This window comes from Staurois parvus, unplaced genomic scaffold (genome assembly GCF_062004578.1).
Source record: "Staurois parvus isolate SC_StPar_1 unplaced genomic scaffold, SC_StPar_1.0 ptg001022l, whole genome shotgun sequence".
NCBI classification, from domain to species: Eukaryota; Metazoa; Chordata; class Amphibia; order Anura; family Ranidae; genus Staurois; species Staurois parvus.
Window position 1 is genome coordinate 531,606 of NW_028318818.1, and position 23,727 is coordinate 555,332.

General features: G+C 43.5%; 1 protein-coding gene across 1 annotated transcript; it reads left to right on the plus strand.

Annotated features, from left to right (window-relative positions):
- Window positions 1-9,082: 9,082 nt before the first annotated feature.
- Window positions 9,083-10,623, plus strand: LOC149441151 (uncharacterized). Its single transcript, XM_089657706.1, has one exon. The coding sequence runs from the start codon at window positions 9,089-9,091 to the stop codon at window positions 10,112-10,114; it is 1,026 nt and encodes a 341-aa protein (XP_089513832.1). The 5' UTR covers window positions 9,083-9,088; the 3' UTR covers window positions 10,115-10,623.
- Window positions 10,624-23,727: the final 13,104 nt, after the last annotated feature.

Genomic DNA, 23,727 nt, shown 5'->3' on the forward strand with positions numbered 1-23,727 from the left:
CTTCTTGGCATTTGACACAACCTGGAGCATCAGAGATCTGTGCCCTCCTGCTGTACAATGTGGTTCCATTAGAGAATCAATCAGCGTAGCCAAAGAAAACCAAATAGGACATATATAAAGTATAAATAAGTTTCAAGCTAAACACAATACAGTGATTTCAACATACATTACAAACATACCTAATAAAACACAGTGCAGCACAACTTTAAATATCTGAAGCACAATATACAAATATAAAAGTGAAAATAAATTTAAAAAAACACTTTACAGATAATTAACCTCCCTAGCGGTCCTATTATATCCATATTTCTGTGCTCAAAGTGGTACATTTTTGCATGAAAATATGTTGTTTTTTTATTGCAGGCTGTAATTTTTAGGAATAACTCACTGAAATCTGTCCGAACAAGAGTCTAGTAAACATCCCGAGTATGTTAAAATTTGAAACACGAAATCATAAATTATAATATAATAAATAATCATAAAAAATAATAATATAATAATAATTAATGTAATTCAATAATATAATCAAACCAAAAACATTGAAATTTGAACTAGAGCGCCAAGTTCGCACATTACTGAGCAAAGTTGCAAAATCGTTTTCAGTGTCTGATGAGGAATTTCCCCCACGAATCATTATCACTCAATTCTGCAAGTGGTTCTGATTTACTATCGCTGTTCTCTAGCCGGTCTAAAACCGCTTTTGACCTAAAGGGATGCTTTTTGGATGCCATGGACGTTTCTCAGTTTCCAGGCAGAAAGAACAGTAAAAATGCAGGCAGGGCGCAGGACAAAGCACTCAGGACAAAATGTATGTGAAATGGTTTGATACAGGAATGTTTTACTATGTGATTTTAGTGAATTTAGTGGATGTCACTTTTTAACATTTTTAAATTTCCCACCGGTTTCGCCCCCCGTACGTCCCGACGTCGCAGGGACCGGAACCCGGAAGACAGATGCCGGCACTGGCTGGAGGAGAGGGCCAGGGATGCTGCAGGAGGGACATCGCGGGAGCGCAGGACAAGGTAAGTGCAAGAGAGAATCCCAGAGCAACGCCGCAGGGTATTCCCGAGTGTAGCTCGGGGTTACTGCTTCTGCTACTGAAAGTTAACCCCAAGCTACACTTGGGAACAGGGGCGGACTGGCAACTTATGGGGCCCCCGGGCAATAGGGGATCATGGGGCCCCTGTGTCCTTGCCCAAACTCAAAAAAGCCTATGAAAAAGGTACCAGAGGCATCTCATGGGGCCCCCTACTGACCCCGGGCCCTCGGGCAGTGCCCGATTTTCCAAATGGTCAGACCACCCCTGCTCGGGAATACCGCCAGGGGGGTTAAACAATATAGTTTATAAAGTCCAAATAATAGCAAAGTCCATTGAAAATTATTCCAAAGGCACTATTATGTACACACATGTACACATAATAAACTCAGTGTCTTCACACCAGTGAACAATGGCCACTCATCTCAAATACATGACCCCTGAATAAACAGTAAGGTCAAAATGTACTTACCCAGCTGTAGGGTTATATCTCGATGTTGATGGGATACTTCACTCTCCTCCTCACCAAGCAAATGTATTCACATGGAAGTAGAAAAGAAAGCCACTAGTGTTCTCCGTTTCAAAATGTATTAATACTGCTCGAGAAATCAAATGACACTTACAAGATCCAGCACTAAAACCAGTGCTAAGTATAAATGCGCAAACACTTACAGGTCAACATTCAACCGCATGTAAGATGGCCATGGATGACGTTACAAACTTGGCTCCGCCCCCCCATACACATTAGGTCTTAACCTCCTCGGCGGTATGATTATTTCCGATTTTTGGTGCCGAAAGCAGCACCATTTTTTTGCATGGAAATATGTATTTTTTTTTTATTGTAGGCCTGTAATTTAGGAATAACTCACTGAAATCTGTCTGAACAAGAGTCTAGTAAACATCCCGGATATGATAAAACTTGAAACACGAAATCATAAATTATAATTTAATAATAATCATAAAAAATAATATTATAATAATAATACATTTAATTCAATAATATAATCAAACCAAAAACACTGAAATTTGAAATAGAGCGCCAAGTTCGCACATCGCTGAGCAAAGTCGCAGAATCGTTTTCAGTGTCTGATGATGAATTTCCCCCACGAATCATTATCACTCAATTCTGCAAGTGGTTCTGATTTACTATCGCTGTTCTCTAGCCGGTCTAAAACCGCTTTTGACCTAAAGGGACACTTTTTGGACGCCATGGACTTTTCTAAGTTTCCAGGAAGAAAGAACAGTCAAAATGCAGACAGGGGACAAAATGTATGTGAAATGTTTTGAAACAGCAATGTTTTACTATGTAATAATCATTTTTCAAAAAAATGAAATTTTAAAAAAAATTTCATATTTGCTGCCGGTTCTGGCGCCCGTACGTCCCGACGTCACAGGGACCGGAACACGGAAGCCGGATGCCGGCATCGGCCGAAGGAGATGGCCGGGGACGCTGCAGGGGACGCATCGCGGGAGCAAAGGACAAGGTAAGTGCTGCAGGGACCCCCTGAGCAACGCCGCATGGTAAGCCCGAGTGTAGCTCGGGGTTACCGCTTTTGGTACTGAAACTTTACCCCCAGCTACACTCGGGAATACCGCCAGGGGGGTTAAGGAAGGTCAGTAGGAGATTTCTACTGAAGAAGTCCCAGCTCCGAGGGGGGGGGGGCAGAGCAGAGATTGTGATGTCATCCCGCGGCCATCTCACATATGGCTGAATGCCGATCTGTTTGTGGTTAAACTCTTAGCCTTGGTTCACACCTATGTGTTTTTAGTGCGTTTTGCATTTTGCAGAAACGCTCTACAGTTCATTTAACATGGTTTCCTATGGATCTAGTTTATTATTTATTTATTTCAGGTATTTATATAGCGCCATCAATTTGCGCAGCGCTTTACATATATATTGTACATTCACATCAGTCCCTAACCCTCAAGGGGTGTACAATCTAAGGTCCCTAACTCACATTCATACATACACATACTAGGGACAATATAGACAGGATCCAATTAACCTACCAGCATGTCTTTGGAGTGTGGGAGGAAACCGGAGTACCCGGAGGAAACCCACGCAGACACAGGGAGAACATGCAAACTCCAGGCAGGTGGTGCCGTGGCTGGGATTTGAACCAACGACCCTAGTACTGCCAGACGGAAATGCTACCCATTTAGCGTTTACATCTGTGCATTTACAACCCGTGCGTCTTTTGAAGAGGGTCAGGGACCTTTTTTCCTGCAACAAAATGCGTTTTGCGTGTAATAGATTTAATGGATAAAATGGGTAAACGAGCGCTAGCATAAAGTATACTCAAAAGCAGCTGGCATAAAAAGGTATAACCTCCAACCTTCAAAGATAGAATGAATAAAAATGCAGCGCTCTAACATAATAATACATATAAATGTAGAAGTGAATGCGTTTATGTAAACGTACATGTGCAAACATCAAATACTAAAACTAGCATATTAGGCAGCCAGGCTGTGTACAGTCCCACCAAGAAATATTGATAGAAGAATGCGCTGGATAGCGCTCCAGTTAGTGTATTAATTGCGTCTGATTATGGCGCAAATGGTGCGTAGGTGATAATAAAGTTCAAAATTCAGATTGGTAAAAATCCGTGCTCCAAGAGAGTGTGGGAATGAGAATATATTGCACTAACCAGCAGGGGCAGACTGACAACTCATGGGGCCCCCGGGCAATAGGGGATCATGGGGCCCCTGTGTCCTTGCCCAAACTCAAAAAAGCCTATGAAAAAGGTACCAGGGGCATCTCATGGGGCCCCCTACTGACCCCGGGCCCCCGGGCACTGCCCGAGTTTCCAAATGGTCAGTCCGCCCCTGCTAACCAGATAGAGCAATAAAATGCACCTTTGAGTAAGATAGACCACTCTTGGTCATCATCATCCTGGGGAACCACGGGGATCATCCGGCATATGTCTGCACATCAGCTGATCCTCCACTGCTACTCTCCGGACTCCAGGAAAACTCCACTCCAAAAGTGTGTGTACCAAATAAAAGCACTTGAAAGCTCAGAATAAATGAGCCAGGAAGAAAAAGTGCTAATATAGTGCAGTAAATTGATTAATAATTGAGTGAGTAATAAAACAGAGAGCGCTCACATCTGGAATACAAGAATCTGGAATACAAGAATGCCGTGATAGAATACATGGATCAAAACCAGCTTTAAAGATGGCTGCTAGCCTTACTCATGGCTCATGTAGTGTCTGCCTTGGCTCCTCCCTAATGTATTTCGTGCACTTGCACGTTTTCAATGGACCCACAACAAAAATGAAAGCGTTGCAGTTTTAATGTGTTTTGCATTTTTTTTTTGGTGAATAAACTATCTTTGCGGCTCTCAGCTTGTATTCCTCAATCAGGGGCGGACTGACCAATTGGAAACTCGGGCACTGCCCGAGGGCCTGGGGTCAGTAGGGGGCCCCATGAGATGCCCCTGGTACCTTTTTCATAGGCTTTTTTGAGTTTGGGCAAGGACACAGGGGCCCCATGATTCCCTATTGCCCGGGGGCCCCAGGAGTTGTCAGTCCGCCCCTGTCCTCAATGAAGTAGCACAACACTGTTGAGCGCTCTGGTAGTTCATTCTCTCCTCCTGTCTGTGTGTATCTGCCTGCCCTGACCAGGTAGGAGCACACAGATATACAGACAGTCTGCAGGAGTCCTGCAATCTGCTGATCACGGGTGCAATGCTTTGTAGGCTCCTAGTAAAAAAAAAAAAAAAAAAAGTATAAATGCACAGTTTTTGTACCTGCAAAAAAGATGTGCATTTATTATTTTTTTTTCCAAAGGTGAACTTATCTTTTAAAGGATAAGTTCACCTTTTGGGAACATGTTACACAGATTTTTAGGGTGGAAAATGTAACATGTTCCCAATGATGCAGCCGCTGCCCAATCCTCCCCCTTCCTGTGACAGCAGCACAGGGAGAAGTTCCCCGTACTAATGGTCACTTAGCCCCAAGGAGGGGGGGCAGGAGCTTCATCCACATTTCCATGTCATTCATTCACAGCGTTCTGTGAATGAATGAACTACAAGTCCCGAATGCCTTAGTGGCTGGCAGCTTGTAGCTACCAATGAACCTCCATGGTGCTGTGGAGCACTGTGGTAGCTCATTGATTTCTGTCAGTATATCTGCTTGCCTGTACATCCCGTACAGCACACAGATACACTGACAGGTCTGCAGGAGACCTGCATGGCACCAGCATCTGCTGATCACGGGTGCAATGCTTTCCAGGCTCCTGCAAACAAAAATAATAAATGCACATTTTTTTTCCTGCAAAAAACTGTGCATTTATGATTTTTTGTCAAAAAGTGAACTTGTCCTTTACAGTTGCCTACCCAAGATACCCGGGATTGAAAATACACATAAAAACCTTTCACACATACTTTGCTAAATGAAAAGCAGTGCGAATGGCAATTGTGTGGCTAATTTTCTTGATAAATGTCCTCCTGAGTTTGTATCAGGTGATTGTAATGAAGGTGAACCCTCCCAATCAGAAATCAGTGTGTCGGGTGATCTGCATATATGAGAAGGAGCTCAAATGGTTGGTATCCCATGGACTGAGCACCACAGCTCTTTTTTCAGGTCTGCATTGAGGTGGTACATTGTAAGTATATGGAGTAATCCTTCTCTAATCTTTTATAGTGTTGGTTCTTATACTGAAGGATGTAAACTATATGTCATGGTGATTAATGATTGGTTCATTTAGCTAGTTTTTTACATGGATCTGGTCATGCACACTCCCTTCTCCTTCTCTCTCCCCTTCATCTGCTTGCCCTTGAAGTATGTCCTGGCTACTGTCTGCCTGGCTCTTGTAGAACCCTCAAGGTCTGTCCTAGAGGTGGGAACCAGTGGTGTCTGCTCAGCTCTTGTTCCTATCCAGAGATCTTGGGACAGCCTCACCTACACATGGTTATTTTCACTAGGATGTCCATGCTTGGACCTCCTCTCTGGCTGCACATGCACCATGATTGACTTGAGGCCACTTAGCATGTTGATGGGGCACAGAGTATTGTGGTAGGCTTGGATAGGCCCAGTGGAGGGTTGGCGCTCAGGGCATTTCCCCCACCTAATGCCAATACCTTGTAGCAACCAGTCAGAATTCCATCTTGTACTGGTCTGGCTTTAGCAAGGTGAATTCTGATTTGCCTATGTGTAGTGCTCCTCCCCAAAGGAGCTGCTGGAATTAACTGGCACTTCTGTTCTTACTTCAGGAGAGAGATATTATTTTGGATTCGTAGTACACAACAGGTTTAATAAGACAGGTAAAAGTCTACAGACTGCAAATTAACTTGGAAAATAGCAGTAAAATGCACTGAATACACAAACCTTCTGGACTTGGCACAATATTCATATATATACTGGTCTAGCTATAGATCAGAATTAACCCCCTACAACTAGAGCAGCAATATGTCCCCAGCTAAACTGACATCTCTTTAGGCTCTGTCCCAAATTCACTCCTATACTGCAGAATTGTAACATGTTGTGTCTGTGTTGCACAGGCCTGTGTTAGTGAATCGGAGTGCTCTTAACCATTTGAGGACCAAGGGATGTATTTGTCCCATGTTTGTAATTGCGTGTATCATCTGATTAAGAACTTAAAACTTTTGAGTCAAAATATTAGTTATCAACAAACGGATCTAGCTTTTTGCCAATTTCATGAAATGGCTTAGCTACAGCAACTGAGGTGTATAAACTTTAAAAACAAAAATTGATTCTTCTGCTGTTCCAAAACCTTACGGTCCTCAAAGGGTTAAGGACTGATATGTCACAGGTTAGAAGTTTCTCACCACATCCAAGAACAGTCTCCAGGGGCAACTCCTTGAAGGGATGACAAATGGGGCTCTGTCTGACTAGAGTTTCCTGTTGTCAGGTGCCTCACCTGGAATGGTCACACGCCTCCTCTGCAATTTTTTTTATTTTTTACACTCTGACCTCTCTGCGGTGGGAGATGTTGTTGCTGTTGGTAACTGCCGTCGTGGGTGACTGGTACCAATGATCAGTTGCCGCTGACTTCAGCTGCTGTAGATAACCGTTGTCCTTAGAAACCTCTGCTGTTCTGGAAACAGTATTGGTGTACTTCAACAGTAGGGGCTGCAGACTAGCTCCTACCTGTCCTCTGCAAAGGGGCACGTGGCTCCCCCCTTGCAAAGCCTCCTGGTCCTGTGCAGTATAAAGTTTCATTGTCTTCCTCTGTAATGAAACTGCAACTCCCACAAACACTCCAGTACTGCTGAGAGTTGAGCCAATCAAACCCTTTCTGACAACATGCAGTCTTAAAAGGGAAATGGCAAGGGCCCCACTACATATGTAAATAAGAACAAAAAGGAAGCCTGCACTAGGAAGAATGTGTAGGTTGCCAGTGCTGAGCTTCTGACAATCCCAGTTGCCTGGCATTGTGATGGCTGTATTCTCTGCACCACTGACTGAGAACAGCCTGTGGATTGGTAAGTCCTAAAAGGGAGCTCTTCTGGTTTTCATGCTTGTTCCTGGTCTGACATGCTCTGACCGAGTACAGAAGGGATTGAATGAGTGACAGCCAGGCAACATGCAGTTCATAGTGTCAGTAATGGTGGGTTTTAACTTTTATTCCCTGCCTAGTGATGTGATGCAGCACTGATTTATAGTTTGGCCTGCAGCTAGGTTGGGTGGTGGTGTTGTGTTTTGCAGGCTGTCCTTCCCTGGTTGATTACTGGGCAGTGGAGCACCCTCCTTCAGCCTGGAGGCAGAGCTCCCCCTTCCCTGGGGCCCCCTCCCAGGCTACGCAGCACTTCAGTCCTCCATTTTCCACTTGGCTCTCCTTGCCAGGTTCTATTTATGGGTCAGTCTGCCCCAATGCAAAGCCTCCGGCCTGGGATTGGTAAGACTCCCATAAATAAGCAGGTCAGCCCCTCGCCTCTGCCTACTAACCTCTAGAAGCTTCTACAACAGAGGAAGGTACCAGGTGACTGACCTGTAGAGCCCTCCAGCCTAACCTGAAGTAACTCGCTCACACCCAAGCTTCTAGCAAGCCTCTAACTATACTTGACAAACTATCTACACTAGATGGTGCTACAATAGGAACACTTTCAGGCACAAAGCATGTCGGCATACATCTAAAACAAAAAGCACACTGGATATGGGGATTGTTTTATGACTGGAGATCTACTCATTAAAGTTTAAAACTGACACTATTTGGCACAAATTTCAAAAACCACACACATTGCCATGGCCTGGGTTGCATGTTCTATAAAGTAATGCACAAATGGCTTACTGTAACACATCTTTCATGAAGATATGCTAAATGGATTTAGGGAATGAAATGTAAACTGCAAGTGTGAAATAAGCTGAATATCACCATAGTTCTGGGAGGAAAAATGGACTCCTAATTGTTCCAGTCATAATGTTTGTTAAAACATTTGTATTCCCTTCCTATGAATCCCTCTCCAGTCAGTTATGACACTTTAGAACTAATGAAGTTGGTCATGGAAGCATTCCCCTGCCCTAGGCTGATGGGTCTGAACAAGCAATGTATGGCTATAGAATTCTTAGCTGCTGTCACTGACTGGGGGCTCCCTCTAAGGCAGGCGTTCTCAACCTTCCTAATGCCGTGACCCTTTAATACAGTTCCTCATGTTGTGGTGACCCCCAACCATAAAATTATTTACCCAGTAATTATAATTCATGAGTGTCTTTCTTCCAATACTGCTGCTTTCAACACAGTAGCTGCTCTTTACACATTGGAAATGTGTTTTCTGATGGTCTTAGGGGACCCCTGTGAAAGGGTTGTTCAACCCCCAAAGGGGTCGCAACCCACAGGTTGAGAACCACTGCTCTAAGGAAATGGGTGATATCACTACTTGGGACTACTAGGCTAACATACTATAATGGTCTGGGGGGGTATATGCTCCCCTCCACCTTTCCCACCCAGTTCTCTGTAACCAGAGTTGTAGTAAAATACAGTTTTGCTTTTTGACTTGCAAGAATGTAGAGCCTCTGTAAAATCTATACAGCTTAACTAGTTAATGGGTTCATTTTGTCTTATTTCTTTTCTTCTTCCAGCAGCTTGGCTATGATTGTCCCAAAGAGCAACAGCAAAGCAGATTTTTGTGGCGTGGACAAGTATTGCTATATAGTCAGGCCAGACCTTGGTTGTTACATGAGATCAACAAACTTTAATTCTGGGAAAGATCTGGTGCTCTACGGCTTGCACCCATCCTGCAGGAATGGAGATCATTACTTCGCCTGTGAAGATGACCACTTCTACATCATCCAGTCAGACTACTACCGTCGAGTTTCAAAAATGAACTCCGCTGAAGGTGCAACTGCTTATCCCCTACATCCCAACTGTCAAGGGGGCAGTCATTATTGTTCGACTTTTGGACACTTCTATATAATTTTTCAGGAGCGAGGGGTCTATCGTAAGACAAAGAACATTAACACAGATGAAGGGGGTGAAGAATTCGCGCTACACCCAGAATGCAGCAAAGGGCTTTACTATTTTGGTTTGAAAAATGCCTGCTATTTTGTAAATCCTGAGGACCAGTGGGGGGGGATTAAGTACACAAGATGTATTGACTTCAGCAAAAATGAGAATGCTATAACCTTCTCATTCCATCCCAGCATCCACAGCTTTCTGCCTGGAGGTCTGGCTGTTGACAAGGGCCCCTCTTTTGGTGAATGGGTGTGCATTAAGACTAGAGTCAATGACTCTGATGCCTCCATTGACTGGCAGGATCAGGTCACCAGGAAGGTTGGCTTTGATAAGAAGAAGACTTCCAGTATAGAAGACAACTGGAATGTGTCAACAAGTGTCGCGGCTGAGAAAGGAGACTTGAGTGCTTTGCTTGTGAAGGCCCAGTTTTCCCTTTCAACTGAATATGGTGGATGTAGTACAAACACTGAAAAGGAGGATTGGAATGAGACTACTGAAGTTGATGAAACCATATCAGTCACTGTGCAGCCACACAAAAGTGTCTATATCTACGTCTACCAGATGTGCTTGGGAAAAGATCCTGTATTACATTGCCGGGACATGAGAGTTCTTGATGACCCTAATCCACCTACTGATAATCCCCTGCCACCTGCAGTAAACTAGTCTGGCTTTCCAATGTTTATATGGCTTCAGGCACTCAATGAACCTGTACTTCTTTTTTCTTTTCTTACTGGGCAATGGAAGGCTTTCACAGAAGAGGCTTTGGGCAGGTTCTACTTGGCTTTTCCTGTGATCAATGCTCTGCTGCCATATCATTTGTTTCCTGTGTACATCCTGACTTTCTAAAACTTGTTCAGAGCTGTGGTAAATTCTTGTTTTTGGCATTTGCTCACCTGGGCATCAAGCACTCTTTTGCTGTCGGGATGCATGAGGCAAATGTCCTAACTTCATAGCTGCATGTACCAGGTATCCTAGTAAGAGGAGAGCAGGAATGGAAAGTGCGATCTACTTCCAAGTCCTGTCTGTGAAAAATCCATCACTTTGCCCAGTATGAATAATGCCCTAGTTCATGCTAAAGGTTTACTTCAAAATGGAAACATTGGCAGTCTGAGAAAGTGGTGACTTCAATTTGTACCTGAATTCTGTTTAATAAATATGCTTTGAAATTGCAATTCATGTGGAATTCTTTATTAAAAGTGGGAGACAACACGGCTTCATTAGACTACAAAGTTTAGTTTTGTGACTTTCAGTGCAGTTACTGATTGTATAGAAAAATTCCACCCTACCCTGCTAGTGTAGTCAAGGAGTCCCTTTTTAAAGAAGCTGGTAATTCTGTCCTTCCAGCACTAACTTTCTCTACTACTGACAAATCTTCAGGTGTCAGATGCTTAATCCAACCGCACATTGTATGTATGTCCTTCTTAATGCAGACCTGACTCCTAAGCTACAGGTATTTACTCATCAGTACTGAAATGAGAACTTGGCAAATGGCTGTAATTGTAGTTTGAATGTGTTGTGACATGGCTTGGCCCATATTATTATCTCAGTCTAGTAAATTAGAGTGAGTTTTGGTGGCACTCTGGCCTATGGGGCACATATTTACCCCCCCCCCCCCCCCCCATGCATAGCAAGCAAATTTGCACTTGGTGGTTATCCACTGCCCTCATGACACTGTGCTCAAGTCTTTTTTAGCAGCAGTAGGGGAATGTGATCAGTATTTGGGACCCATGCTGGTGTTCAGACATTTGACTGACCGTTTGTGGAATTCAGCATGGATGAACATGGCCCATTTACTTGCATGACTGGGTCACATGGGCAGAGAATGGAATGGTACAACAATATTCCTTAATTATCATATTTGGACAATATCATCCCTATCCCTGCCACTTTATAAAGCTGGCTCAGGGGTTCCCCTGTCAAGGAATCAAAACCCCCAAATCTTGAGGACATTTGGTCTGGGATGGTTCAGAAAGAGGCTGTGCAGAGGAATACTCAGAAATGTTTAGCAAAGTGCAATATCTGGAGCTACTTCCTAATGTGATAGTATTATTGGAAATCGCATGGGAAGAAACATTTAATACCCTCCCTATGGGTAAGAGCGTAGGTCCAAACAGACTCCGGTACTTGGAGTAAACTTTTTGCCTTTTTTTAGCCGCTTATTTAACTTCTGGAACAGTAGCATACCTTCAGAGGCCACTCTTTTTGGCCTATGACTGTCATCAAAGATGGTAGAGATGCAACAGTGTGTAAACTGTTGCTGATATCTTAATTCTGGATGTTGGCAAAGGTAATGGTGGCTTCATTAAGGGGCAAGAAGCCAGGGGTTAGGGCCTTCTATCTAATGTGGGGGGTTTACCCCAGGTGCACCTGCTGTCAGCCGATGCTAGGGTGTTGACACAACACTTTATTTTTTCTCTAAAACTCCAAGTTCTAACTTATTAACCCCAATCCTTTGTGTCTACAGAGCTCCCTCCTGCTAGGCTTACATTTATCAGTACCCTCTCAAAGCCTCTTAGTATTAAACATGGAACTAGGCAGGGTTGCCCCATCACTTTTTATTTACTTAACTACTTTACAACTGCAGTATAGCAGAAAGATGGCTACAGCACACTTGTCCAGTTCTGGAAGGGTGCCATAACCTTCTCCTAAAACATGGTGCACACCTGCTGCTCAGTGATTGCTATGTCCTATGGATACAGCTGATTACATGAGTAGTTAAAAGGCCAATCACAGCAGCCTTTTACCAAGTGATCAGCTATGTCCAACAACACAGCAGATCAAAGTAAATACAGTTGCCAGTTATTGGCAGCACTTTCCTCATGCTGTCAGTGCAAAGGAAGTATTGCTGATAACTGGCAAATGTCAGTAGATCTGCACTGCTTATCTGTGCCTCGTCAATGCCCACCGGTGCAACCACATCAGTGAAGGAGAAATTACCTGTTTGTCTAATATTAGAAATACTTTTTTGGTTTGTTTATGGTCTACAAACATCAGTGCTGATTAAATCTCACCGAAAAAATGCTAAATGTCATATGGGTACAATGTTGCATGACTGTGTAATTGTCATTCAAAGTGTAACAGCACCAAAAACTGGGCAGGAAGGGGGTAAAAGTGCCCAGTAGACAAGTGGTTAGAGGTATTGCTTTCTAAAATTAGATGGAACCTGAATATATTCCTGTCTCCTAGTGGGCCCTACTTGGCATAAATTGTCTCCCTATGTGGATGATATATTTAGTACCTCCAGATCCACTGCTATGTTTGGTGGTTTTAAAGGAATTTTGGAGCCTTGTCAAATTTTAAAATTCAAAGTCTGAAATTGTGCCATTTGTACTTCTTCTTCTGGAGATGGGTCAGTTCCTTTGATGATTTTACTGTCAGGTCCATATGCCATACAGACATGACAACAGAAGGGGGCATATACAGTTCAGGGGTGGACTGACCATTTGGAAAATCAGGCACTGCCTGAGGGCCCAGGGTCAGTAGGGGGCCCCATGAGATGCCCCTGGTGTTTTTTTTTTTTTTTTTTTTTTTTATAGGCTTTTTGAGTTTGGGCAAGGACACAGGGGGGGCCCCATGATCCCCTATTGCCTGGGGGCCCCATGAGTTGTCAGTCTGCCCCTGGTGGCTACAGCCACTGGGATTGAGAATGCACAGGCTGACTTCTTCCTGTCGGGTTATGCTGTGGGCAAGCGTCCGCCCATACCCCCCCCCCCCCCCCCATGGATGCCCCTCTATAAAGGGCTCCTGTGCACACATACCTACAGTGCCTGATGGGAAATCTGGACCCGCAAAGCATCCCAGAAGTAGATTGCATGCTTCCCTGCCAACCTATTATGTGTGCTGCAGTTCAGCCACACCTGGTGGGCACAGGAGGCTTTTCTGTATTTTCATAAAAGCGCTGTGCTGATCACCTAGCTCATCTTCCCCCTGCAGTCCCAGACAGGACTCTTAGCTGTAAATAGGGCCACACTGTAATGTTTTGGGCTCACACAGGCAGGCGTCAGCTCACCAGCCACTTTATTAGGTCCACCTGTTTAATTGGCTTTAGGTACTATGTCTATGCTGATGATACACAAATCTTTCTGTACCTCACCCCTGCAGTCTCCTCTTGCCTTACTAACCTACTAAGTGACATATCGGCATGGATATCTCTCCACTTCATCAAACTCAATCTTTCCAAAACTGAGCTCATACTATTCCCTCCCCCCCCCCCCAGCCCGTGCCCCCTCCCCTGACTTCTTCATCAAGATCAATAACACAATCATCATTCCCTCCCCTCATGCCAGGGTACTAGGTGTAATCCTAGACTCCCATCTGTCCTTTCAGCCCCAAATCCAATCACTGTCCAAATCTTGTCGACTTCACCTCCGCAGCATCTCCAAGATACTCCCGTTCCTAACCTTGGAAACCACTAAGCAACTTATTCACTCCCTTGTTATATCTTGCCTTGACTATTGTAACTCCCTCCTCATTGGCCGACCTCATCGCAGGCTATCCCCTCTTCAGTCTATCATGAATGCTGCTGCCAGACTCATCCACCTTACTAACTGTTCTGTATCTGCCACCCCTCTCTGCCAATCCCTCCACTGGCCTCCATCCCTCTCTGCCAAACCCTCCTGGTCTCCACCCAGTGTCCTCCATCCCTCTCTGCCAAACCCTCCTGGTCTCCACCCAGTGTCCTCCATCCCTCTCTGCCAATGGCTTCCTGTTGCCCAGCAAATAAAATTCAAAACATTAACAACATATAAAGCCATTTATAATGCTGCCCCCAATTACATCACCAATCTTGTCTCCAAATATCACCCAAACCGTACTCTCTGCTCCTTGCACGACCTCCTACTCTCTAGCTCCCTTGTCTCCTCCCATGCTTGTCTCCAGAGCTTCCCCCATCCTCTGGAACTCTCTACCCCAATTTATCACACTAACGACTACTCTGCTCACTTTTAGGCAATCTCTGAAAATGCCTCTTCAGGGAAGCCTATCCTGCCTTCAGCTAATAATGGAATCTTCTACTCCTCATACCAGTCCATCCCCCACAGTTACAATGTTTTGTACCACTAGCCCCTCCCTCTTAGATTGTAGCAGGGCCCTCCTAACCCTCTTGTATTGAACTGTATTGTCTCCTGTTATATTGTAAAGCGCTGAGGAAACTGTTGGCGCTATATAAATCCTGTATTATAATAATAGCTTGATAACAAAAATTGCTAATCAGCCAATCACATGGCAGCAACTCAATGCATTTAGGCATCTAGATGTGGTGAAGACTTGCTGAAGTACAAACCGAGCATCAGAATAGGGAAGAAAGGGGATTTAGGTGACTTTGAACATGGCATATTGATGGTGCCAGATGGGCTGGTCTGAATAATTCAAAAACTGCTGATCTACTGGGATATTCATACACAACCATCTCTAGGGTTTACAGAGAATGGTCTGAAAAAGAGAAAATATCCAGTTGTGTGGATGAAAATGACTCTATATCAGAGGAAAATGGGCAGACTTGTTGCTGCTACATTTAGATGGTAGCGTCAGAATTTGGCATAAGCAACATGAAAGCATGGATCCATCCTGCCTTGTATCGACGGTTCAGACTGGTGGTGGTGTAATGGTGTGGGGGAGATTTTCTTGGCACTAGCAAGGTGTAACAAGGGTAACCGAGTGACCCCACCCCATGTGATGATATTGATGGCACATGGTGTGGGGTCACATGTGTGATGTCCCCAGGTGGCCCTACCCCTTACATATTTAAGAACTGTCAAGCCAGCGGAGAGGCAGACGGCCGGGAGCCTGCGGCGGGAGCGGAGCCTTCTTTCTTTTTTTTTTCTTTTTTCAGGTTTGCAGCAGCGGCATCATGATTGATGTTGGATCTACTGCGAGGGACATTCTTTTAGTTTTTTCTTTTAATAAAGGACTTGTCACACTACACGATTTGGTGAATGAGTAGCGGTACCATGTAGCGGTACCATGTACCCCATACTCATTCACAAGGGGGGGGGATCTGGGGCCCCCCTTGCTAAAGGGGGCTTCCAGACTCTGATAAGCCCCCCCCCCCGCCCGCAGACCCAGACAACCACAGCCCAGGGTTGTGGGGAAGAGGACTTTGTCCCCATCAAAATGGGGACAAGGTGCTTTGGGGAAGGGAGCCCCCCCACCCCAAAGCACTCCCCCATGTTGAGGGCATGTGGCCTGGTATGGTCCGGGAGGGGGGTGCTCACTCATTCCCCCCCCCCCCACCCCCTTTCCTGACCTGCTGGGCTGCATGCTCGGATAAGGGTCTGGTATGGATTTTGGGGGTTGACCCATTTTTGCCATTTTTTAAAAATTAATTTTGGCGTGGGGCTTCCCTTCAAAATCCGAACCAGATCCGAAGGGCTTGGTATGGATGGGAGGGGGAACCCCATGCCGGGTTTTTTTTTTTTTTTTGCTGACCTTTATTTGTAGATTCAGCTGTCCATAATATATATTTTCTAGATCTTTGAAGTATGATATATCAAATTCACAACATTTCGAGAAAAATATACAGAAATATGAATAAATTTCATGTAAAACCATTACAGAAAATCATTATACAGTTGCAAGAAAAAGTATGTGAACCCCTCGGGATTACGTGGAGTTTTGCATGATTTGGGCATAAAATGTGATTTGAACGTCATCTAAGTCACAACAATATAAGAACACAGTCTGCTGAACATAATACTACACAAACAATAGATGTTGCCATGGTTTAATTGCACATAACATGTAAACATTCACAGTGCAGGGAGGAAAAAGTATGTGAGGCCCTAGCTTAATGACTTCTCCCAGAGCTAATTGGAGCCAGGAGTGAGCCAACCTTGACTCCAATCAGTGTGATGATATTGGATGTGTTGTTGACAGCTGTCCTGCCCTTAAAATACACACCTGTTTTGGGTTTACTGGTTTCAAGAAGCACTGTCTGATGTGAACCATGCCTCGCAGAAAAGAGCTCTCAGAAGACCTACGATCAAGAATTGTTAACTTGCATGAAGCTGGAAAGGGTTACAAAAGTATCTCCAAAAGCCTTGATGTTCATGTGTCCACGGTAAGACAGACTGTCTACAAATGGAGAAAGTTTAGCACTGTTGCTACTCTCCCTAGGCGTGGTCGTCCTGTAAAAATGACTGCAAGAGCACAGCGCAGAATGCTGCATGAGGTAAAGAAGAATCCCAGAGTGTCAGCTAAAGACCTACAGAAATCTCTGGCACATGCTAACATTTTTGTTGACACATCTACAATAAAGAAAACATTAAACAAGAATGGAGTACATGGGAGGACACCACGGAGGAAGCCATTGCTGTCCAAAAAGAATATTGTAGCGTTTGAAGTTTGCAAAAGACCACCTGGATGTTCCACAGCACTACTGGCAAAATATACTGTGGACAGATGAAACCAAGATTGAGTTGTTTGGGAAGAACACACAACACTATGTGTGGAGAAAAAAAGGCACAGCACACCAACATCAAAACCTCATCCCCACTGTGAAACATGGCGGAGGGAGCATCATGGTTTGGGGCTGCTTTGCTGCCTCAGGGCCTGGACGGATTGTTGTCATTGATGGGAAAATGAATTCCAGAGTTTATCAAGACATTTTGCAGGAAAACGTACGACCATCTGTCCGCCAACTGAAGCTCCGCAGAGGATGGGTAATGCAACAGGACAATGACCCAAAGCATACAAGTAATTCAACAAAACAATGGCTGCAACAGCACAGAATACGCCTTCTGGAGTGGCCCAGTCAGAGTCCTGACCTCAACCCGATTGAAATGCTGTGGCATGACCTTAAGAGAGCGATTCACACCAGACATCCCAAGAATATTGCTACACTGAAAGTTTTGTGAAGAGGAGTGGTCCAAAATTACTCCAGATCGTTGTGCAGGTCTGATCTGCAACTACAGGAAACGTTTGGTTGAGGTTATTGCCGCCAAAGGAGGGTCAACCAGTTATTAAGTCCAAAGGTTCACATACTTTTTCCTCCCTGCACTGTGAATGTTTACATGTTATGTGCAATTAAACCATGGCAACATCTAATGTTTGTGTAGTATTATGTTCAGCAGACTGTGTTCTTCTATTGTTGTGACTTAAATGACGTTTAGAGCACATTTTATGCCCAATTCATGCAAAACTCCATGTAATCCCAAGGGGTTCACATACTTTTTCTTGCAACTGTATCTATGTAGAAATCTCTTAAAATGAACTGTTTAATATCTTCTCAATACTCACTTGCTCCCTGTTTTGCTATTTGTTTTAGATCATAAATGGCTATGGAAGAGGAGGGACTATTTCCAAAGACATATACTTTCATCCTGAACTCTGCAATTTGTTTGTCAAGGCCATTGTCTTGAAACCATAAGAACCTCAAGTAGTTGTGGTGATCTTCTTTAACCATGAAATAGTAAAACATTTGCTGCACATCTGTAGTAACCGCAACTTTCTCTTTGTGGAAATGTATTAGGACCCTCAACAACGTATGATTCAAATCAGTGCCGCTAAGTACGTCATTCAATGCGATGCTGTCATACTGAGCACTAGAATCAAAAACTACTCTGATGTGCCCTTGTTTTTGAGGGTGATAGATGCAAAAGATTGGTGGGTACCAACTCTCCTCACCTGGTTTCAATGGTGGGGCAGGTTCTGCTTGGTCATGTTCAAAGGAGTGGCTGGGAGCCACCAGCGCTGCCCCAAGATGCCGAATGGACACTTTGAAAGGACATACAGCCCACAAAACAGCCGATGATTTGCACATGACAAGCACTTTATATCAATACATTTGAGTCGCTTACTTTCGATTTAATAAATATTTTAACATGCTGAACTTAGATGGTGCTGCCTCTCTTCTTCACATGCTGGCCACAAATTCCAGCGATGAGTACACAAATAAGCCCACACTGTGACTCCGAGCTTTCTTACACATACCAAGACTTCAGACTGGGCATCAAATTAAGACTAGAAGGAAACTTGCCTAAAAATTGATGAGCTGTCTTCAGATGATTGAATATTCAGTCTAATGGCTGAGTGTTTAGTACATGGCATGTATAAAGAAACAGATATTGTGGTACTTGACTTGATTGATGCTTCAGCATGCAGTCTGTTCATGGCTCTGCAAGCAAGCTCAGGAGGACATTGCCAAGCTCAGCTGGTACAAGGCATGTAGAACACGACCACCAGGTGCCTTGTGGTCCCAACTTTCAAGTGTACTCTGCCCCCAATGCTGAATAGCAAAAATCTCTTAGGCCGTTGGTTGTGTAACAAGGAACTTTGCTAGGGTTACAAGGAAACATTGGAGTACCTGGCTCTAAGCTTCCCAGTTTCTACACCTACTTGGACTGTACAGATTCCCATTATCTACCCAAGCAGAATCAGTAAATCATCTATGGTTGACTACATTTTTTAAATCTACATTCCCAATGTTCCCTAATTTATCACTCCTGCTGTGGTGGGCCAGCTCTTCATAACTATCTGCAACATTAAGTAATATTTTTTATTACAGGTGTTTATATTGGATATATCATGGCTGGTTTAAGCCAGGAGGCAATTAACCAGCATTTTCCCATTCCAAAGACACAACCTAAAGGCATGCACTTAGGTTAAGTGGTTCATATCTAAATTGGCCCTGGTATATATTAGCCTAGCCTGTATATTCACATTCCAAAGGCATGCTGGTAGGTTAATTGGCTAATTTCTAAATTGGCCCTAGTATGTAGAATGGTGAAACCGCTTGTGAAGAGGTATATGTGGCTGCAGGTGGAAATAAGAAACCATCAATAATGTGTGTCAGAATTGATGCCTTTTCCCCTCCAGGTATAGGTGTTGTGCAACCTAACCATATAAAAAGGAGATGGTCTTATTGGACATCACATATACTGAACACAACAGAACCTTCGCAGCTCTGCACCAAATCGCACATCGTAAGTACAATTCATGTTTTCTTAGCCTACAGGAAAGTAGTTTGTCATACAGAAAAATGTTTATTGATAATTATAGAGGTTTTTGGTTGGACATTCAAAAATGATTCAACCACTTTGTTTTTTTGTTAACACAAGTGTGTGCATATGATAGTTGTACATTTTTGTGTAGTCTGAGTATGTGCAAGAACAGTCTACAGACACTCCTGGTTCCATTGTCCTCAGAGGAGCAATAGCAAGTAAATGGACAAACCAAATAATGACATGGATCTTTTCTGTTTGATATCTACCAGCCAAGGGGAACAGTAGGTGAACACAACCTTGCTGACCCCTGTCTGATTCTTCTAAAGTCTTTGTAGGCCATGTTCACCTTTGTAACATGGTACATGTTACATTTGTATTTAGGGTGTAACATGTTACAGTATAGCAGCTGTCCGCACTCCCCTCAACCATGTATGACAGCGGGAGGGGATCCCCACTCCACCCACATGGCCTTGTCATTCATTCACAGAATTCTGTGAATTAATGAGCTACTAGTACCAATCGCTGCAGCAGACGGCTTTTTTGAGTTCCAAAAGTGTTGGTGAGCCCTCTTGTGGTTCATTGACTCTTTCTGCCATTCAGTAACTGTTTGCCCATACAGGATGTACGGGCAGACAGCTGACCGAGAGTCTGCAGGAGCCTGGCATTGCACCCATGATCTGCTGATCGCAGATGCAATGCTTTACAGGCTGCAGTGTAAAAAAATAATCAATGCATATTTTTGCCTGCGAAAAGATGTACCTTTATTTTTTTAATACAAGGTGAACTTATTCTTTAAAGGAGAAGTTCGCTTTTTGGACAAAAATAAAAAATGCTAATTTTTTTGCAGGTACAAAAATGTGCATTTATTTTTGTCTGCAAGAGCCAGGAAAACATTGCACCAGCGATCGGTAGATATCTGATGCCATGCAGGTCTCCTGCAGACCTGTCAGAATATCTGCTAGCTGTATGGGATGTACGAGCATGCAGATATTCTGACAGGGAGCTTCAATGAACTACCATGCAGCTCCACAGTGCCATGGTAGTTCATTGAAAACTACAAGCCGACAGCCAGTTAGGCTGCCGGGACTTGTAGGCACTCATTCACATTCACAGCGATCTATCGATCGCTGGTGCAAAGCTTTCCAAGTTCCTGCAGACAAAAATAATAATAGCACATTTTTTTACCTGCAAAAAATGTGCATTTATTGTTTTTTTCCAAAAAGTGAACTTATCCTTTTGAAGAATAAGTTCACCTTTTATTAAAAAAATAATAAATGTACATCTCTTCGCAGGCAAAAATATGCATTGATAATTTTTTTTACCCTGCAGCCTGTAAAGCATTGCATCCGTGATCAGCAGATCATGGGTGCAATGCCAGGCTCCTGCAGACTCTCGGTCAGCTGTCTGCTCGTACTTCCTGTATAGGCAAACAGTTACTGAACAGCAGAAAGAACTGTGAATAAATGACGTGGCCCTGTGGGCGGAGCCCTCCCCGTATTATCTGTCAGAAGGAGGGGGAGGCAGCGGACGCTGCTGTGGCTATGGGAACGTGTGACATGTTTCACCCTAAAAGTGGGTGCAACATGTAACATGTTCCAAAGGTGAAATTATCCTTTAAGATCAGATGGCCATCTTTAAATGCCAATTGGTGCCTTAAAGCTGGAGTCTATGGAGATAAAAAAAGACACAAAATAATGCAACTCTGTGTTCATGAATACATTAGTAAATGTAATTTTTAAATACAAGTAGTGTACGTATCTTGGTATCAACTTCTTGCAGTAAATGCAAATAATTAGCAAAGAAAGGTCTGCACACCACTATAATCCACACCATCCAGCAACCAACAATAGATTGTTTTTGAGGTCTCCACAGTGTATCAGTCAATCATTTTAAATCTATAGCGTAGGCACAGCACATAAAGAAATGCTTAAGAATTAAAGTTGTATTCGGCATATACTGTACATACAATTATACAACAGGTTCAAATAATGAACCGATTTCTTCCTTGTGCTGCTCCTTCCTTTGACACTCCAGCTCTGCTGTAAAGGGACTTCAACAAGCTGATACATTGAAATATATAGAGTAAGCACACTACATAGCAAAAATGCTTTAGCATTCAAGTTGTACAAGGCATATACTGTACATGCAATTACACAATAAGTACAAATATCCAATGTATGTTCCATCACATCAAGCATACAACAGCAGAGGTATCCTGTCTACTGTTGAATCCCACCAACAAATATATATGCATGTATATAGGTATGGTGAGCAACACATAGAACATATAGCAGCTGATGTTCAGAAATACATACAGGAGTTCAGTACCCAGAATGAAGTAATGCAAAGGATAGCTGAGCCAGACCCTGGGCCAGGGGCGGACTGACCATTTGGAAACTTGAGTACTGCCCAAGGGCCCGGGGTCAGTAAGGGGCCCCATGAGATGCCCCTGGTACCTTTTTCATAGGCTTTTTTGAGTTTGGGCAAGGACACAGGGGCCCCATGATCCCCTATTGCCCGGGGGCCCCATGAGTTGTCAGTCCGTCCCTGCCCTGGGCAACAGGAAGAGGAGAAGGAGGAAAAAACAACAATTTGGAGATGTAGGAATCACCTCTCAAGAACCTCCTTGGAGTTCTGTCCACTTGCCCCCAAATCATGTACATGTACGCACTTGACTTCAAGCGGTTACTCCGGGGTTATGGCTGCAGCTGTCAGAAATAAGCCAGTATTGTTTTTTTCAGCCAGCAATGCTGTAGAAGTAGAAGCAATCCTAGCTGCTAAACAGCTGCTGCATTGCTTTTACAGATGGTGGGAGGGCTCACCCCCCCTTTCGCTACCTACTGGTGCTATTACAGGCTCTCCAATGCAATTGGAGAGCCCAGTATCCAATCCAGCGGTTACACCACCTGATCGCGGAGCGGGGACCGGAAGGTCTCTTGTCATCTCTATGGTCTAGAAAACAGAATGAATGTCATTTCGGCACTTCCGGTCAAGGCAGATGTAAACGCTGCCATTTTTTTTTCAAAATCAATGTTTTGGTTTTTTTTATCTCATGCTTTCCAGGGTAGAGGAGAGATCTGGGGTCTTATGGATCCCGAATGTCTCCATAAAGAGGACTTGTCATGCTTTATTTCTATCACAAGGATGTTTACATTTCTTTTGTGTTAGGAAAAAAAGTGGCCAAAGAGAAAATTAAACGGACAGTATAAAAATTAAAAAAATAGTAAAAGAGATAACATTTTTTTTTCAAAGCACCCCTGCCATCCCATGCTTGCACGCAGAGGAGAACGCATATGTAAGTTGCGCACGTATATGTAAATGGTGTTCCCACCACACATGTGAGGTATCACCACGAATGTTATAGCAAGCGTAATAATTCTAGTGTTAGGGCTCCCTTGTAAACTGTAACCCGTAAACATTTTTAACCACTTCCAGTCCGGACACTTTCACCCCCTTCCTGTCCAGGGCAATTTTCAGCTTTCAGCGCTATCACACTTTGAATGACAATTGTGCGGTCATGCAACACTGTAACCATATGAATTTTTTACCATTTTTTGAGACAGATAAAGCTTTATTTTGGTGGTATTTATTCACCGCTGGGATTTTTATTTTTTTTGCTATGTAAATGGAAAAGTCAAAAAATTTTGAAAAAAAGTGTTTTTCCTATACAATTTTGCAAATAAATAATCTTTCATCATAAATCTTGGCCAAAATGTATTCCGTTATCTTTTTAGTAAAAAAAAAATAAGCCAAATTAGTTTATAACCAAAAATTATAATTTTTAAACATTTTTTTTACATTTTTATTTAATTTTTTTATATTATTATTTATGTTTTTTTTTTTTTAACATACTGTCACCCTAGCAGTACAGTGTCACCATGGTGACACTGTACTACTTGTGGGGGGTGATGAAGATTTTTTTTTTTACACTGATTGCTTTTACACCCATATAGGATATAAAAGCAATCATTTCTCTTTCTCTCTGTCTGCATTCTTGCAGCCATTGAAAACTACTGAGTGAGCTGTGATTGGTCACAGCTTGTCACATGCTACAAGGCTGTTGTGAATAGCCTTGTACCATGTGACCTCTGTGATCATTCACAGATTTCACACGTAGTAAGCAATGATGTCACAAGTGACATCTTGCTTACTACTTTGCATGTGATCACTGATTAGCCAATCAGTGATCACATGATCGGGACTTCGTACAGAGGTCCCGTCCGACTATCGGTGCACCACTGTGTCCGGAGGACACAGCGGGCACCGGGTCGCCGTGCTGCGCGCTCCCAGGGAGTGCGCACAGCTAGAAATGGCGGGTGCCGTTTATGAACGGCA